Here is a 19332-nt window from a genome sequence, read left to right on the forward strand (position 1 = left end):
TGTATGTTTGTGAGTGTGTGTGTCAGTGAGTGTGTGAGAGTGAGGGGGGTGATAGAGTTTGCGCATCCGTTCTTGACGTCACGATGCCTGGACCGAGCGTGCAATAACCGGCGGTTTTATGAGTTTATTCAGCAGCACGTCAGTCAATATTGGACTGAAAATCAAAAGCGAAGTAAAAGTATTTCAGATGATTAAAGAGCCGCGCCAATTTTGTTATGACTAAACTCTCAGCCCCTCGGCCGCTGACCAAGGCGATGCATAAATTCCGCCCTGGTTATTTCCTGTGGGCCAGTCGAGTTTTTTCCCGTTGTAGTCTCCCCTCCGTTGGGACCGACACAATGCGGCCTAATGGACAACAGTTACAGGACACATCTAAAGATTTTTCTCCCGTTTGAAAGGACTCGCTTCTTTAATATTTTGGGCAGTATTGCACTATTTACGGCGCATAAATCTTTTGACTTAACTAAACTAAACGGACCAGACAAAACAATGGGTTTGCACCATGACGTACGGTGTTTTTCAAAGCATTTTTTTTGCAAAATTTTAGCGAGGAGTCACGCTGCGAGCGCATGCGTATCTTCTCCAGCAAACTAGCTTCGCGTCAGTCATTTAAAAAAATCCCTCCAATCCCTCTCGCTCTTCATTTTAAAAAGCAGACCTTCCTGCTGTGCTTTTATTCCAGGACCCTGGTCTGTTTTGATGCCTTTGTGCTCCTGAGATTAGGGGTCTGATGTGAGATATGGATCAGAGGATCTCCACCCTTGCTCCCCGTTCCGTGTTGAAGGGGCCGTTGGGAGGTTGATGCTAAGGAGCAGATTATAGTGGTTATGGACACTGGCGCCTGTAGGCGAGTCCCAGCGCTCAGATTAGCGGATTTGCCCAGAGGTGACCGGCAATCCCAGCAGATGATGACGGCCGTGCCAAGATTTAGTGGCTACCCCCTCTCACATGTCTACTCGGGGGAGAGCGATACCGAGCTCAGTGTGGGGCCGTCACCTTTGCCCCCAGAACACTTGGCACTCTCCTTAAAACTCAGTCCCTCGCACAATCTACCCGAATACACCGGGAGCGCAGTCACTCCCTGTGCGACGCTCACCGCCCCCTATCAATCCTATTCGGCCTTCAGTGGGCACCGTGTAGGAGCCGGCAGGGACCTCCTCGCCCGGCGGGACTTCTCGGCGGCTTCCATGCCCGGAGTAGCGGAGCAGCCCTCGGGCGCCAGTCTGGCCCAGGGCGTGTTCAGCTCGGCCGAACGAAGATACCATCAGTGTAGCGGCCACGCTGAGAGTGGAGGTCACCCGTTCATCCCTGGTTTACACGAACAGAGCCTCCGAGGCACCCCGTCCACCAGGGCTGTCAATGAGCAGATCCCGCTGGGGTTACCAGGGGACCTCATCGCCAGGTCACGCCATTACACCCAAGTGACGGGCGCAAGAGAGGAGCACTTCGTTACCTCGCTGCTTCAGAGCTACAACCCGATTAACCTGAACCTGAGTTTATCTGCTCACGGCGGCACCGCTCCGTTCTTTAGATACTTGAAGCCCATCAAACGGGAGCTGGTCTGCAGGTGGGTCGGTCGTGAGCAGATGTCCAAGAGCTGCTGTTCCAGAACATTCGGCAACATGCACGAGCTGGTGGCTCACCTGACCGTGGAGCACGTTGCGGGATCCGAGCAGCTCTCCCACGTCTGCTGCTGGGAAAACTGTGCAAGGGAAGGGAAAGCCTTCAAAGCCAAATACAAGCTCATAAACCACGTCAGGGTCCACACCGGGGAGAAACCATTCCACTGCCCGTACCCCGGCTGTCAAAAGGTGTTCGCCCGCTCAGAGAACCTGAAGATACATAAGAGGACCCACACAGGTCAGTGCTGCCCGCTTTATGCTTCTCTGCGCTGTTTGGTGGGTTTTCACCAACTCGCATTGTTGTTAAACTTTCTCTCACTGTTGAGAACTCACTGCTATAAATTTAAGGGCGATGGGAATAAGGAGAACGCCGGCGAATGCCATCAATAGATGATTCATTATTTACCTGTTACACCACAACTATTAAAGCTAAAACATCCAAGATGTTCACACAGAGATCAATTGTAGAAACAGTTCTTGGGCCTCAGTTGCATCGATCGGGTTTAGCAACGGATGCTCTGATCTGGTCAGTTTCGTGTCTTTGAAAAGTTTGGCATGGAACTCTATCTGAAGAGTCCGTGGTACTAACAGTAGATTTACACTCTTCTCCGCTGTCACTGAGGCGCTCTCCCCCACTAGTTCCTCTGTCCGGACACTGTTCACACACACGTTAACCAAAGGGAATGATCAGAGGTATAAAGCGAAGGGACTGTCCTGTAAATATACGGGCCTGAGCAGAGGATGTACAGTTAAACATTTGTTATAACATTGGACTAAATCAGAAAGATGGCTATTTATTCATGATGATCGCTATTTATTCATGCAAATCTAACACATGTATTCAATTAGTATATTCAAATTTAGTCCGATACAGGTGCTCTATAACGCTCAGAAATAGCAGTTAGCCTTGGGCAACCCCGTTAGTGCTGAAGCAGGAGAAACCAGTGTGTGCAGGTTGGGAGTGCGATTATTGGAGGCGACATATGTGTCTGTCTGTATGTGCGGATTGTTTAGTGTGCGTTTGTCATGAGCTCGGGAGAATAGATCTTCTGTTTCCATTTTCAGAACATAGTTTTTAGAGATTGTGAAGCCTGGGAACTTTTTTTTCTGCGAGGTATTTCAAATGTTTATTCTTTATCAAGGTGAAAAACCTTTCAAGTGTGAGTTCGAGGGCTGCGACAGAAGATTCGCCAACAGTAGCGATCGGAAGAAGCACTCCCATGTCCACACCAGTGACAAGCCGTACATCTGTAAAGTCAAGGACTGCGATAAATCGTACACGCACCCCAGTTCCCTTCGGAAGCACATGAAAATGCACTGTAAGCCCGCGCTCCCGCTGAGTTATGAACGCGAAGCTTTCACTGGACTGTATTCGGACACAGAGAGTGACTTTTCTTCAGGGGACGTCGTTTCATCCCAGCTCAGTGCCTCGTCCTGCGCGTTACCCTTCAATCGTTCCGAGGACAAATCAGCTCCAGCACCTGCGTTGAGTTCGCTGCCCTCCACTGGACTGGAGAACAAGTTGGATGTGTCCACGATGACCAGGGCTGGCGCTCCCATATCCACAGCCAGGACCGAAGTCAGAGCTGATCAGATAACAACAGTTCGATCTGAATCCCCTTTGAGCCAATTGGCTTCCAGTCCACTGGGAATTAAACTGGATCCATCCACAGGAATCAAAGCTGGGGCACCTTTTGGCATGTTTTCTGCGGGCCGGTGTGAGTTCGGGAACCAGCTGCCTTCACCTCACGCGGACCTGAGGACGGAGCCCTTGTCATTGATACGATCGAGTCTCCCTGCTGCCTCGCTGTCTTCTAGCTGGTCGGAAGCTAGAATGAACTTCATGTCTCTGAACCGCTCCGACTTCAGAATGGATTCTGTCCCTTCCATTCGACTGCTGCCGTCTCCCCCACATCGATCCGAAGGCAGGTTGAATCCGGTAACCGGGAACCGGGTCGCTGCCACCTTGCGCCCTTTGCTGTCCAACGGGGAAGGCGTCGGACTCCACACGTTGGCCTCCAGGACACATGCCGCACCCGGCGGGCTCCTGAATGCCTGGTACACCTGTCAAAGGAGAAACAGCAGCAACTGTACAAGAACTCTCAACCAAGACTGCCCTGGGCGACGGACATCCCCCAAAGGTTATTAAATATATAGATAATTGAACGAGTTTACCGAGGGCTGGTAGATCTCGCTGAAAATGTGCTCAACTTTTAATTCATTCCTGATTTCCACACATGTAATTATTCCCAAGAACGACTGAAGTGACGTTCCCAACAACAGCTCCGAAGTCAAACCTGAATACTCCAGTAATATCGCTGTCATGATGTGAGACGTATTATTTAATAGTTTGGGTTATTTGGATACAAATCAATTCACAGCTAATTCATGTGAAATATGCAAACGCGTGGAACAATAAACGTGCTAATTGACGTGCTCGGAGAGTTATTCAGGAGTGCATTTTGAAAAACACTGGCCTGGAACGCCAGAGAGGGATTGTTCCAACGAACAGCACAAACGGTTCACCCCAAACAGCAGGTCCCAGGTTGTCAGCCGCACTACCTTCACCGGGCACGTTCCCGGGCCGGGGCGGCTCGCTCCAGTCTCCGTTGTGACCACATCCCTTTCCCACTGGAACGAGTTTTTTTTTCTAGAACATTCGTAACTTGCCATTTCTGACAGTGTCAACAGTTGGTTTGTGACGTCGAAAGAGACAGTTCAGTGAAAGGTGTTTTGCTTCAGATGACAGCTTGTACCAGGGCAGGCGGTTCCCATTTGCAGATTACACGTGTGCCAGTTTTATTGATTTGTTTATTTCCTAATCGAATGAACACGTCAATTATTTTTAAGACGCATCCATATGAGGATATCGACACCGAACCTGCTTGGGGTGCGATTGGAAGGGTTGCATACCACTGGCGCCCTGAACAGACTGCAGTCGAAAAAAGAGCAGAGAAATTATGCGAATTAAATGTTTAAAAAAGAGGTATAAATTATTGAAACAGTATGCATTTATGGAAATGCCATTGGAGTAAATGGAAATGTTTAAATGTTATTGATAGACTTGCATATATTATAGTAAACGATCAATAAACTGAACTGCCCGTCACTTAGACCAGTTATTAAGTCAAACACACTCTCCACAACTATCTGCCAGGGCTGACTGACATTCAGATGGGAAGAGGACTCGCCCCAGTTTACAAGCAATGCTTGGCCGTGCGATTAGAAATGACCCTAAATTTCCAAGGTTTTGCAGAATCCTCCGGCTCTCATTTTCCAGCGCGTTTCCCATTCACATTATAAGGGTCTGGTCTGACACATCTCCTCCAATGCCCTGTTGTGTTTCTTTTCCCCCTTCTATTTTATGGATTCTTTTTATAGGTTTACACAGCACAATTAGCGGTCTATAATGGTCCTGCTATTTATTTTAATACAAGTGTTCTCTGAATGGAGAAAATTAAACACAATGACCAAACATACGATTCCTCTTCATGAAAAAAACCCTGTGGTTAAATAAAAGAACTGCTTTTCCACCGCTGAATGTAAATTCCTTTGAAGTGGAACTAATCATCCAAGGATATTTTTTCGTTGTCCTAACAACCTCGCTGAATCGAATGGGCTTTCTTTTGTCGGAGATGTGTTTTCCTTTCTTTGGGTCAAAACTGATGATGATACTACTTTCACGCCTTGTCCTCTCTCATCGTAAGTCAATGCGTCTCCCCTCCAAACCCCGCGTCTCAGGACACCAGTGGGTTCACTCCACTTCCAATCCGCACCCCTCCCCAATCAACACACCCCTTCGTTCGAGGCTTTACCCCCCCCCCCACCCCCTATAATTGCCATTGAGGTGTGAGAGTTCCAGGCACCCTGAAAACAAATCACAACAGGGTACTCCGAGCGTTTGCAATTCAGCCCGAGCTTTCCGATGCATTTTCCCATCACTTCCTCTTGTCGCTTCAGTGAGAGCTTCTCACCACATCGGATTTGGAGAGTGCGTGTGCGTGTAAATATGACGGAGGGGGGGGGGCACACGGGATCATAAGAAACGAATAAAGTAAAGGAAATGTTTGAACAGAACAAAAGGGAAGACACAGAGAGAGGCCCGAATGGGTCCAAACAATGCACTAAGCTATATTTCCGCATTTTAAAATTAGACCGGGATTTACCTGCATCCGTTGAAGTAATTATGTGAATTTCTTGAGGAAAATCGGCATTTCTAGTTAATTAAAACAACAACCCTTTCTCTCCTGCCCACAATACAATCAGACTTCACTAGCCTATAGACGTGCACCCGCGGCGGCATTACAAGCGCTCTGCATTAAACCCTGAATGACGTTTTCAAAAAGGGACTTTGTCGGAGAGCAGTCGACCTGAAACTTCTCCTACACATTTTCTTCTGCATCCTGTTTAACCATTTAATCTAGTTTAATTAAACACACTTAAAATTCAATGCATTTCCAGTGTGTCATTTCAAACCCATGTCCGAGTTGTCAGGAAATATTCCAAACCATTCCCGTCTGCCGAAATCTTACACACTCATAATAGAATCGCGACCCCCAACTCCTGGCATCAGACCAGAGCGGGGAAGGTATACGGTAAACAAACTGTCTTATTGTTTCATACTGAATGGAGGGGAGCGCTCACTTTACTAGTTACCCGACCGAAAGCAAGTAATCTTGCTTACACAGCCGCCTCACAATCTTAGTGTATCCCAAAATATTCTACGCACTAATATACAATGCGGGAAATCCGGTGAACCCTATTTGCAACAGCAGATGTCACAGGCTGCGATCTCAATAGCCTAACACCAGACAGATTATTTCAGTAAAGTTAATTCAGCCCAGATTCTGCGCTCGTCTCTGGAATGGGATTTGAATCCGAAGTGAGAGGGCGGCCCGCGAGCAAGCTGTGCCTATGTCATGGAAACCAAATCTATCTCAACTTATAGTAGACCCTAAAGTTTTGGTGACTGACAGATACCTGTCCGCAGAGCATGTCACAATACTAACATGATCTGAAAACTAATCTAGTTCCCAAACCAAGAGCAGGTGACCCTTCTAGTCATTTCCAGCCGTACGCCTACGCCACTGAAGCGGCCTGGTTGGAGATTGGAACGCAACCTGCACCCAGCGGGAGAGCTTCTGGGGCGGCCAAGGTCGCGGATTTAATTATAACCACCCGTAGTCTTGCCGATCCTCCGGACACTGGTCGCATTCAAGAAAATATCAGACTGTTTAGGATATGAAGTATGGTTAGCGCTTATACGGTAACAACATTGCAGAAAATGTCTTCATTGCTATAATTGTATGCGTATGAAAGCGCGGGTGTGAAATGCTCCTATTTAGACCAACGTTAACCCGTTTGTTTGCCCTACTGCCTTTTTACGGAAAATCCGGTTTTACCGGCACTTTCCCCGCAGTGACTCCCGAGCGTCACTGCATTTGTGCTGGTGAAAGCGGAGCTTTCATTAAGCGTTGCACTAGTCGCTTCTTGGCCAGTTAAATTGAACGTAGTATGAGGTGTATTAGTTTAAGTTTACCTGTATAGACAGGTTCCACAGCGAAACCAATTTTACCCCCAATATAATCGTTAGCCTCCTCGCGGAATATAATTCAACGATGTTAATTTCGTTGGTCCTGGGAAAGGATGACGCGATATGGGAGAGAGTTGGTTCCAGTAACAACCTGCCCAAGTCAGGCGGCACTGACCAGCGAGTGAGAACCCTGAAGCTGGTCTTACGTCCGAAAGTTTTGCCTCGAGGTCCAGAGCCGCAGCGAGGAGTCAGACTTTGGGGGGGGGGGGGGGGGTTCCGGGACCTTGGGTTAACGAGCGTTGTTGTATCGGGGCGTGTAAAGGTAAATCTGGTCTGAACTTCCTGAAGAACGGGCGAGGTCTCTTGACATCAATCCTTCCCGAAATCCCAGTTTCCCAGCTCCATCACACGATCGGAGGCCGGTTTGCTCCACAAGAAATAATTCTATGAACTGGAGAAATGGTTGAATCGACTAATTGGAAATAAAGATCACTGCATTAAAGTAGCAGATCAACCGGTGACCGAGTGAATTGGTCCACGTTCCGTGTTCAATGTCAGACACACAAAGCGAACAGAATACATTCGAAACATTTAGATCTTGAGGCGCAACAAATAATCTGCTGAAACTCAACGGATGGGGCAGTATCTGTAGGGGAAAGAAAGTGTGGAGACCCTGCTTTAGTTCCTTCTCCCCCGCCGCCCCCACAGATGCTGCTCGACACGCTGAGTTCCTCCAGCAGGTTGTTTGTTCCAGATTCCAGCGTCTGCAGTCTCCGGTGTCTCTGGATCTTGAGCAGAGTGGATCTGGAGAGGATGCTTCCCATCGTGGGGAGGAGGAGGATCTACAACCCGGGGTCACTGTTTCTAAGTGTAAGGAGTCACCCGTTTAAGACAGCGATGGAGCATTTTCTCTCAGAAGGTGGTTAGTCTTTGGAAGTCTCCCTCAAAGGGCGATGGAATATTTCCAATACTTCCAACATTTGTACGACAGAGAGAGAGAGAGAGATATCCTTGAGAAGCGAGGAGGTAAAGGGTGACTGCGGGTAGACGGGAACGTGCAGGTTACAGTCAGATCAGCCATGATCTTGTTAAAGGAGGGGCTTAGGGGCCGAGTGGCCTTACGTACCTGATTCGGATGTTCGTATGCTTGTAAAGTTGCAGTGCTTGGACGGCTGGTGAAGGGGACGCCGTTGGCGAGACACCTTTCCCAGTGACGGTGCCCTGTGTAAGGTTCTCGCCAACAAGACCGGGCTCCCACACAACACGGGACACGCCCAGAAATCGCTGCTTCCACACAAGGCAGACAGACTCGGCGATCGCACAGGTCCGTGTGCCGGCCTCCCGACATCACCAGTCAATGGGCCGCGGCTGAAGCTACAGTCCTGGCACCCTCGAGTGAGAATGCTTCAGGTTTCCTTGGACCACGTCTGCTCTGCTGACACTCCGGTGCAGTCTCAACACAGAGCTGAGGCGCCGACCTTGGAAGAAGACATTGAATTCCCAGAAGTGGGGATCCGGGACCAGCACCTATTCTGAACTAGCAGGTGGAGTGATCGCTGATCTGATAACTACCGAACCGGGAACAAAACCAGAGAATGCTGCAAACACTCAGCAGGTCAGGCCGCATCTGTGGGAAGAGAAACAGTCAATGTTCAGGTGGGAGCCTTGGTCGGATTACCGGAGCGGGCACTTGGTGTGTACGCACTTTGCTCAAATTGTACCTCGAATGATTTGCAGATATTCCATGCTGCAGAGAGTGTTCATGGGTTGGAAGAGGACGGTGCCGGGAGGCCAGTGAGAACAGCGGGAAGGTACCGAGGTCCAGAGGAACATCAGCTGCAGAATACTGTCACCCGCTGGCTCAGGAATCGCCTGCCTGTGAAATGCACCAGCATGTTCACCTAATTCCATGGCGGAGGCTCTGTTCGTTTCTCTGGCGCCCGGGGTTGAAGGGTACCATTTCACCAAGTCCCTGGCCGTGATCCCTTGCACCGAGGCCTGGAATTTTACGTCAGGGGTAGGGAGGTGATAGGACATAACCGCCCAGCTTTTGCGAAGCGGAGAGGGCAAAGTCAGTAACGGATGGTGAGCAGGAGAACACAAGGAGTTGAACACAAAACACTGCACGTTCTGGAAATCTGAAAAAAAAGGCAGAAACAGCTGGAAACGATCAGCGGGTCAGGCAGGAGAGAAACAGTAACGGTTCAGGTCAGAAAGGAAGGAAACATGTTAGTTGGGGGAGGGATGGGCAGGACGAAGGTGGTGTCTCTGATAGGGTGAGGTCAGGGTTACCTGGGTGGTTTTACTGTGTACAGAGCCATCTGGTTGGTAGACTGATGGAAGCAGTTAGAGAGTGCCAGAGAGGTTGATAGAGAGAGAGAGAAACAAAGGCCATGGTAAATGCAGGCCAGAGCTCTTGCTGAAAGCAAAAGGTGAAAGCTGGAATTGCTCAGCAGATCAGGGAGTGTCTGAGGAGAAAGCAAAACTGAATTAATTTTGCAGATGGATAACGTTACAACAGGACCAGCCAGATGCAGAGAAAGTGAGTTTTCTGAATTTGGTGAACTCGCGGTTGGGGGACCAGGGCTGTAATAGTCGAACGGAAGCTGAGGGGCTATTCCTCAACCTACACCGGGCCTTGCGGGAAGAGCGCAGGTGTATTTGACCTATTTTCCCCTGAGTTTGGCTTCTAACCCATATCACCCATATCATGCAATAATATTACCCAACCCCACCCCTACCTCAGCCAGGTGCTCTGAAACCCTCTTGATTTTCTTACCTTCCCAGTCTGGCTATTTCAACAGCCATCTTCTATCCTCTGTAAGCACCAACCAACCACAGTGTCTGTTGTCCATATTGTGACTCAGATATGTCCCATTCAGCCATCAACATTGAGTTCACTTACGTGCATAGGTTCCTGAATCAGCAACATACCAGTTAAAATTCTTATCCTGATGTTTAAGTCTACTCAAAATTTATCTTAGATCTTAATAAAGTGATTTTTATCCCCAGCTTTGTCATTTCCCACTCCTGTTACTCGTACTTTGAACAGGGGTAGAGGTGACATGTTCAAGTGAAGAAAACAGAAGATGCTGAAAATGAACTTGTGGTACAGCTTATAATAATTAAACTTGAAAGCTACCCCTCCCCACCCCGCCCTTCCCCTACTAGTGCTGAGGCTTCAGGTCATTCAACTCAAAGTCAAAGGGGCACATCAACTGAGGCAGCTGGCATTCTGAACCTCTTTCAAAGGGGGGGGGGATTTATAGGGCAGTAAGGCTGCCAAGCTCATTCTGAGTGCCACCAGCAACAGCCAGAGTCATGCTGATTATCTGTACCCATCTTAACATTACACTGTGGAAAACATCCTAGTTCTGCCTCTGCCCTGGTTCCTGAATGTAGTGAACATCGATTGCATTTCCTTTGTCAATTTAAACAAATACTCTACACCAGAAGATCTTCCTTGCAGCATGTCCAATTAACACATTACTTTAAAAAATCCAAATCACTTTCCAAACAATCTAATGTATGGGCTAAATTAATCAACACAAATCAATACTCAGTTTTAGAATCAACAAGGTATGTTTGGAATAGAATCACTGCTGTAATGATGTAATTAGAACCGATGTGCATCATGGCTCGGAGGAGAGATACAGATTTTCTCATACAGAGAGTTGTTGTGATCTTAAAGGGCATGGAAGGAGATTCAGGAGGAATTTTCAAAGGGGATTTGAACAAGTACTTGAAGGGGAAGAAATTGCTTGACTATGGGGAAAGTGGAGGAGTGTGGTGCTGATAACTGGAGATCTCAATTAAAGAAGTAGCATTTCCTGAGCGGCTTCTTTCTGTGCTGTATCATTCAGTAAATCTGTGATTCCAAGAAATTCACTGCTAATTTCTGACCAAATGCTCACACACATTTGCCCTATCAATATTTGGCTCTGTGAAAACACTTGCAGATCTACCTTTGATGGGTCCCATCAGACATGCCTTGGTATGTCAAGATCCCATGGACCAAGCTCATGTAATCTGTTGACTGAGGGATAACTACTGCCATCACACTCTCAAGGGCAATCAAGGATGGACAATAAATCTGGCATTGGTAACACAGCCCACATCCTGAAAAATAGATAGATTAAAAAAAACTCAAAAGCAACCCCTACATCGTGGCAGAAGGAGCAGTTGTCAGCACCCCATCAAACATTGAGGAAGATCAATAGACCAATTGTCTATTAAGATATCTTTATTAGTCACATGTACATCAAAACACACAGTGAAATGCATCTTTTTTGCGTAGAGTGTTCTGGAGCAGCCCACAAGTGTTGCCATGCTTCTGGTGCCAACATAGCATGCCCACAACTTCCTAATCCGTACATCTTTGGAATGTGGGAGGAAACTGGAGCACCCAGAGGAAACCCACGCAGTCATATGGGGAGAACATACAAACTCCTTACAGACAGTGGCCGGAATTGAACCTGGGTCACTGGCACTGTAATAGTGTTATGCAAACCGCTACACTACCGATCCGGTAGGGTAACCCATATTTAAATTAAACTATTGTTTGATGTCAATGAAAAATGAGGGACCAAGTACTGAACCCCGATGACAATCCCAATAAAAGCCATTGCCCAGGCACTAAACTCCCCAGTGACCATTAGTACCTACCAGTGAGCCAATGTTGCATCTAACTTACCAGGTTCCCTTGGATCCTTTGATCTTCTGATCAATTTGTTAAATGGTGCCTTGTCCTCAACCTTGTTAGTTTCAAATTACATATGCTTCAATTTAAAAAAAACCTCAGCACTCCCCATAGCTCTGGAACCACTTTCTGGTAAGAGAAACATCAACATGAAAGTTACCCCATCCTGCAGCGAGCCAGCACAGCCTTTGGTCCTCTGAAGAAGCGTGTTTGAAAGTCAAAACCTCAAACAACGCACAAAACCCATGATGTATTGGGCAGCAGTTATCTGATCCACACCGTACACTAACCACCACCCCCATACACTTCAGAGACATGGTCTACACAGAGCAGGAGAAGTACCACCAATGCTGTCTCCCAGAATCCTCCAAATGCACTGTGGCAGGATAAGCGAGGCAAAGTTAGTGCCCTCCCGGACCGATGTCCTCTGCATTCGGGCTATGATTCCTCCCTCAGTAAGTCAGGTTGTTCACATTCAGTCTCCAGACTGCCAAAACAGACATCTTTGGAGTCATGAAGTTATACAGCCGGAAACAGACTCTTTGGCCCAACACACCCATGTTGACCAAGTTGTACCTGAGTCCCATTTGCTTGCATTTGGCCCAAGTCCCTCTAAACCTTTCCTATCCATGTACATGTCTAAATGTCTTTTAAACATTGTAACATTGAACACTGCCTCTACCACTTCCTCTAGCAGCTCGTTCCATATACCCACCACCCTCTGTGTGAAAAAGTTGCCCTTCAGGTCCCCTCTCACCTTAAACCCATGTCCTCCAGTTGAGACTCCCTTACCCTAGGAATCAGACAGAGACCATTCACCTTATCCCTGCCCCTCATGGTTTTATAAATCTCTGTAAGGTCACCCCTCAGCCTCCTGCACTCCAGAAAAAAAACAGCCTATCCAGCCACTCCTTATGACTCAAGCCCTCCAGTCCCACAATCTTTTGCGCCCCTTTCAGCTTAATGACGCCCTCCTTATAGCTAGGCGACCAGAACTGTATACACAGTACTCCACACGTGGTCTCACCAACGTTTGGTACTCAAACACTTCCAGACTTTGTTATGGCAACAAATAACCAAAGGGCCAGGGACATGATTCAACAATGTTGGTATTGGTATTGGTTTATTATTGTCACTTGTACCGAGGTACAGTGAAAAACTTGTCTTACATACCAATCATACAGGCCAATTCATTACACGGTGCAGTTACATTGAGTTAGTACAGAGTGCATTGATGTAGTACAGGTGAAAACAATAACAGTACAGAGTAAAGTGCAGTGCAATAAGGTGCAAGGTCACATCAAGGTAGATCGTGAGGTCAGAGTCCATCTCATTGTATTAGGGAACTGTTCAATAGTCTTATCACAGTGGGGTAGAAGCTGTCCTTAAGTCTGGTGGTACGTGCCCTCAGGCTCCTGTGTCTTCTACCCAATGGAAGAGGAGAGAAGAGAGAATGTCACAGGTGGGTGGGGTCTTTGAATATGCTGGCTGCTACACCAAGACAGCGAGAGGTAAAGACATAGTCCAAGGAGGGGAGGCTTGTGTCTGTGATGCACTGGGCTGTGTACACAACTCTTGTATTTTCTTGCAGTCCTGGGCAGAGCAGTTGCTGTACCAAGCCGTGATACATCCAGATAGGATGCTTTCTATGGTGCATCGGTAAAAGTTGGTGAGAGTCAAAGGGGACAAACCAAATTCCTTTAGCCTCCTGAGGAAGTAGAGGCGCTGGTGAGCTTGCCTGGCTGTGGCATCTACATGATTTGACCAGGACAGGCTGTTAGTGATGTTCTTTCCCAGAACTTGAAACTCTCAACCCTCTCGACCTCAGCACCATTGATGTAGACAGGTGCATGTACACCGCCCCCTTTCCTGAAGTCAATGACCAGCTCTTTTGTTTTGTTGACATTAAGGGCAAGGTTGTTGTCATGACACCATGTCACTAAGCTCTCTATCTCCTTCCTGTACTACGACATCGCTGTTTGAGATACGGCCTACAACGGTGGTATCATCTGCAAACTTGTAGATGGAGTTAGAGCAGAATCTGGCCACACAGTCATGAGTGTATAGGGAGTAGAGTGGAGGGCTGAGGACGCAGCCATGTGGGGCACCAGTGTTGAGAATAATCGTGCCGGAGGAATTGCTGCCTATCCTCACTGATTGCGGTCTGTTTGTTAGAAAGTCAAGGATCCAGTTACAGAGGGAAGTGTTGAGTTCCAGGTCTCGGAGTTTGGTGACACTTACTTAGTATTATTGTATGGAAGGCAGAGCTGTAGCCAATAAACAATAGTCTAACGTACATGTCTTTAATGTCCAGATGCTCCAGAGCTGAGTGTAGGGCCAGGGAGATGGCATCCGCTGTTTCGGCAATAGGCGAATTGCAGTGGGTCCAGGTTGTCTGGGAGGCTGGAGTTGATGTACTTCATGATGATACTTCAAAGCACTTCATGATGGTGGATGTCAGAGCCACTGGTCAGTAGTCATTAAGGCATGTTACCTTGCTTTTCTTCAGTACCGGGATGATGTTCTCAAAGTTCACACGGGTACCTGAGCAACCTCCGCATTCATGGGAGGAGAAGACTTGGCAGTCTGGTCTGCATGCTGGGAGCACGCAGGAGCCCAGTGTAAGTGGCAGTAGGAATGCAACACCTCACAACACCACTCTCACCCCGCTCTTGTCAGGCACCTCCACCCCACCTGTGCCTGAGTCCCATTTGACCTCATCAGCCGTCTCAGAACTGGGGATGTCAACCTGGGGCTGAAATATAGTTACCCCCCCCCCCCCCCCCAGTGTAACCTGCCAGCAGACACCGAAACTTCCACCATTTCCCCAGTTCCCTTTGAACCTGCTCCTCCAGCGCGCTCAGACCCCAGCAGTCCCGGCACGCTCAGACCCCAGTGGTCCCAGTGTGCTCAGACCACAGCGGTCCCAGTGCGCTCAGACCCCTTGGTCCCGGCGCACTCAGACCCCAGCAGTCCCATTGGGCTCAGACCCCAGCGGTCCCGGCGCGCTCAGACCCCAGCGGTCCCAGTGTGCTCAGACCCCAGCGGTCCCAGTGCGCTCAGACCCCAGTGGTCCCAGTGCGCTCAGACCCCAGCGGTCCCAGTGCGCTCAGACCCCAGCAGTCCCGGTGTGCTCAGACCCCGGCGGTCCCATCGGGCTCAGACCCCAGCGGTCCCAGTGCGCTCAGACCCCGGCAGTCCCGGCGCACTCAGACCCCAGCGGTCCCAGTGCACTCAGACCCCAGCGGTCCCAGTGCGCTCAGACCCCAGCGGTCCCGGCGCACTCAGACCCCAGCGGTCCCAGTGCACTCAGACCCCGGCGGTCCCGGCGCACTCAGACCCCGGCGGTCCCGGCGCACTCAGACCCCGGCGGTCCCGGCGCACTCAGACCCCGGCGGTCCCGGCGCACTCAGACCCCGGCGGTCCTGGCGCACTCAGACCCCGGCGGTCCCAGTGCACTCAGACCCCGGCGGTCCCGGCGCACTCAGACTGCTGCAGTCCCAGGTCCTTCTCGGAACTGCGAGTGGTGTGATTATTTCTGCTGGATGAGAGGAACAGTGGGGCGTGGGTTTGGAATTGATTGGCTTGGAATTAATCAGCATGTTAGTCAAATCTCCTCCAGCCCAGCATTTGGTGACTTTCACAGCTCTGAACGGCACGTTCTCAGGGGTCAAAAAAATTCATTAGTTTCACTCAAAGACACACAGCTGCGGTTTCCCTGTTAATGTGGCGCCGGTGCCCGTCCGTCATCCCACACCTACCACAATGAACTTCCCAGGGTTCCTGTGACTCGATTTACTCCATTTGGTACCAACTTCATTACATCAATTACTCACCGAACACTTCATCACTTATTTGCAATTAGTATCGAAGCGCTTGATATTCTTTTAATAAGAGATTGCAGATGCGTCCCTCGCTGCACTGTCCTCCAGTTCCTGCTTCAGAAACAGGTTCCTGGCAGCACTGATCTGAGAGTAAGGTGTAAACATTGGGTGTGTGCTTGTCCCAGCAGCAAACCAACCCACAATAATAACTCGCCAACTTTCCTTTCTCACACAGTCATACAGCACGGAAACGGGTCCTTCGGCCCAACTCCTCTGTGCCAACCAAGTTGTCTACTTTAGTTAGTCTCATTTGCCCACGTTTGGCCCACATCTCTCTAAAGCTTTCCTATCCAGGTTCCCAACTAAACGTTGTAATCTTCCACCTCCGCTTCCTCTGGCAGCTGGCTCCACACACCCACTGCCCTCTGCGTCAACAATTTACCCCTCAGGTCCCCTTTAAATCTTCCTTTCTCACCTTAAACCTGTGGCCTGTGGTTTTAGACTTCCCTACGCAGGGGAACAGACAGGTAGAGTGATATCAGTCCGTTGGAGAAAGAAGGTTGCTTCTGAAATGCAAACTTCGACATGTTCAGAAATGCCGATGTTGACTTGAAGCACTAATTTTTACCACCGGGGATGTGTTGCCAGGACTTGCGCTTGTCCAGAAGTGAGTTCCTGCATTCGCTTCAACCTGCCACCAAACACTGGCACACAGGACGGGATCAGTCACAGTGAATGGTCAGGAAGGTTCAACCTGCCACCAAACACTGGCACACAGGACGGGATCAGTCACAGTGAATGGTCAGGAAGGTTCAACCTGCCACCAAACACTGGCACACAGGACGGGATCAGTCACAGTGAATGGTCAGGACAGCTGGAGGGGCCAAATAGCCTGCCCCTTCTTTTCTAATGTTTCCCAAATCAGCCAGAAGTGCAAAAACAGGTTACCAAAAGAACTTCTTCCCGTTCATCTCCTTTAGAAAAAGTCAGTGAAAGAAACAGCATCAGTTGGGATGCTGTGTGGTCAATCAAAGTGGGTGTAAGAGGAAGAGCGAAGGGTAGACAAGTGTCAGTAGCTTTAACTACGTGTATGTCACTGGGATGGCAAGTGCGTTCCCTTTATGTGTTGCTCCTGGGCATTGACAAACATCCCAAGCAGTTCGTCAGAAGACAGAGGTAAATCAGATCATTCAAAGACCAAATTTACCACCAGGCTTTTACTAAAATCACATCTATATTTTACTAATGTTTCTTACATTGACCGCTAACTTTATGAAGCCCTAGATTACCAAATAATCATAATCTGGCTTAAAATAAATGTCACAGTGGAATTTGAACTATTCCAATGGTTACTCTGACAGCCTCTTCAAAGCCCATGACCACCACTTCCAAGAAGGACAACGACAACAGGTGTTTCGAAACACCATCAGCGACAGGTTCCCCACCAAGTCACACATCAGACCAGCTGAAAATACTTCAGTGTTCCTTTATCACCTCAGCATCTAAATCCAAGAATCCATCAGTGCCATGAGAGCATCTTCACCATGCAAGGTTTCAATGGTTCAAGATGTCTCACCACCACCTGTTCAAGGGCAACAGGGATGGATGTCCAAAGCAGATCACTGTCCACATCCCAAAATGGAATAAAGTGCATATTCTCTGGAACATTAGCCCTGCTGTTTCAAACCTGAAGCTGTGGCTTGGTCAGATACAGGAACAAAGTAGATTGAGCATAAACCAATGTCACCTCAGTGCTGTGTCAAATCATGCCTTCAGCTCAGATAAGGGTCCTGGTGAGTCCTCATCAGAATATTGGATGTAGGCTCAATCTCACCTGAGGAGAGATATACGTGTGTATGTCTCTCCTCAGGTGAGGAGAGATAGAGGGAGTGCAGGCTCATCCAATTGATCCAGAAGGTGGTGAGCATGTTCACATGAGAAGGGATTAAGCAGTCTAAGCTTGTAGCCTCTTAGAAGAATGATCTTGTTGATGCATACAAAACTCTTAAGGGTCTTGATAGTTCAGATGCAGAATTGATGATTCCTCTGACTGAGGTGTCTAGGATTAGGGGTCATAGTTTCAGAATAAGGGGCCAGCAAATCAGAACAGAGATGGGAGCTGATTTCTTCACCAAGGGCTAGGGAGGCTCAGTCACTCAGTATACTCAAGACAGAGATTGTCCTGATAGAATTTCAGATTTCATGGGAAGGGAAGTTAACCTGAGTCAAAAGACCTTTGGAGTGGCAGAGAGGCACGAAGGGTCAAATGACCTGTTCCTTATGCTCCTAATGCAAGGATTAATCAGCAACAGTCTGTGTGGATGTTTTAAGGGAGATCATGTCTCAGTAACCTGATTGAACCTCTTGAGGAGGTAACAAGGAGGATCAATGAGGGCACTGTGTTTGATATTGTCTACATAGATTTCAGCAAGATACTTGCTGACATGCCATATGGCAAGCTGGTCAAAAAAGTAAAGCTCATGAGATCCAGTGGATAGTGTTACATTGGATCCAAAACTGACTCATGGGCAAAGAACAAAGGATAATAGTTGAGAGACGATTTTGTGATTGGAGAGCTGATATCCATGGAATTCCACACATTACCCAGTGCCTTGCTTTCTGTAATATATATTTCATATATTTAGGCATAAATGCTGGGAGCATGATAAAGAGCTCTGCAGTGATACAAAAAGTGACCATAAGGTTGACAGAGGAAGAAAACTTTAGACGGAAGATGCATCTGGCCTTGTTACTTGGGCAGAGAGCAACAAATGAATATCAATCCAGAGACATGTGAGGTGATGCAATTGGGAAGATGCAACAAGGCAAAGGAATGCAGGATAGGTGGATGAATACTGAGTGGTGTGGGGGAACAGAGGCACCATGGAGAGTGTGATCTTCAAAGTGATACAATATGGTTGAAAAGCATTTAAGATATTTTTAGAGTCATAGAGTGATACAGCATGGAAACAGGCCCCTCGGCCCAACTCATCCATGCCGACCAAGATGCCCATCTGCACTAATCCCATTTGCCTGCATTTGGCCCATATCCCTCTGAGCATTTCCTGCCCATGAGTCTGTCCAAATGTCTTTAGAACATTGTAATTGTACCTGCCTCCACCACTTGCTCAGGTCCCCTTTAAATCTTTCCCCTCTCACCTTAAACCTGTGCCCTCTAGCTTTAGACTCTCCTTCCCTTGGGAAAAACTGTGACTATCTGCCCTATCTATACCCCTCATGATTTTATAACCCTCCATAAGGTCACCCCTCAGCCTCCTTTGGTCCAGGGAAAACAGTCCCGGCCTGTCCAGTCTCTCCTTGTAACTCAAGACCTCCGGTCCGACAACATTCCCATAAATCTTTCTGCACTCTCTCCAGCTTAATCACAGCTTTCCTATCTGATGGTGGCCAGAACTGCACATAATAGGACAATTGGTTCAGATGCAATAGAGAGGGATGTAAAGGAGGTGAGGGAGTTGCACTACTGATCAGGGAGAATGTCACAGCTGCACTTAGAGAGGACATCCTGGAGGGCTCTTCCAGTGAGGACACATTGGTAGATCTCAGGGGTCATACCAGAACTGCGCACAATATTTCAAATGTGGCCCAAACAAAATTTTATACAGCTGCAGCATGACTTGCCAAATTTTATCC

At 48.3% G+C, this 19332-nt stretch overlaps 1 protein-coding gene across 1 annotated transcript; it reads left to right on the plus strand.

The window, feature by feature from the left end:
- Positions 1–827: 827 nt before the first annotated feature.
- On the plus strand, positions 828–6867 carry LOC127573828 (zinc finger protein ZIC 3-like). Its single transcript, XM_052022337.1, has 3 exons — positions 828–1860; positions 2765–3712; positions 6653–6867. Exons 1-3 carry the CDS (start codon positions 828–830, stop codon positions 6865–6867), a joined length of 2196 nt encoding a protein of 731 aa, XP_051878297.1.
- Positions 6868–19332: the final 12465 nt, after the last annotated feature.

This window comes from Pristis pectinata, chromosome 8 (genome assembly GCF_009764475.1).
Source record: "Pristis pectinata isolate sPriPec2 chromosome 8, sPriPec2.1.pri, whole genome shotgun sequence".
NCBI classification, from domain to species: Eukaryota; Metazoa; Chordata; class Chondrichthyes; order Rhinopristiformes; family Pristidae; genus Pristis; species Pristis pectinata.

Excerpts from the sequence above, each read along its gene's own strand:
- LOC127573828 (XM_052022337.1), top strand. The coding sequence starts at position 828 with ATGGACACTGGCGCCTGTAGGCGAGTCCCAGCGCTCAGATTAGCGGAT. Across the intron at positions 1,861-2,764 it reads ACATAAGAGGACCCACACAG|GTGAAAAACCTTTCAAGTGT; the intron begins GTCAGTGCTGCC and ends TTCTTTATCAAG. Across the intron at positions 3,713-6,652 it reads AAGGAGAAACAGCAGCAACT|TTCCCAAACCAAGAGCAGGT; the intron begins GTACAAGAACTC and ends AAACTAATCTAG.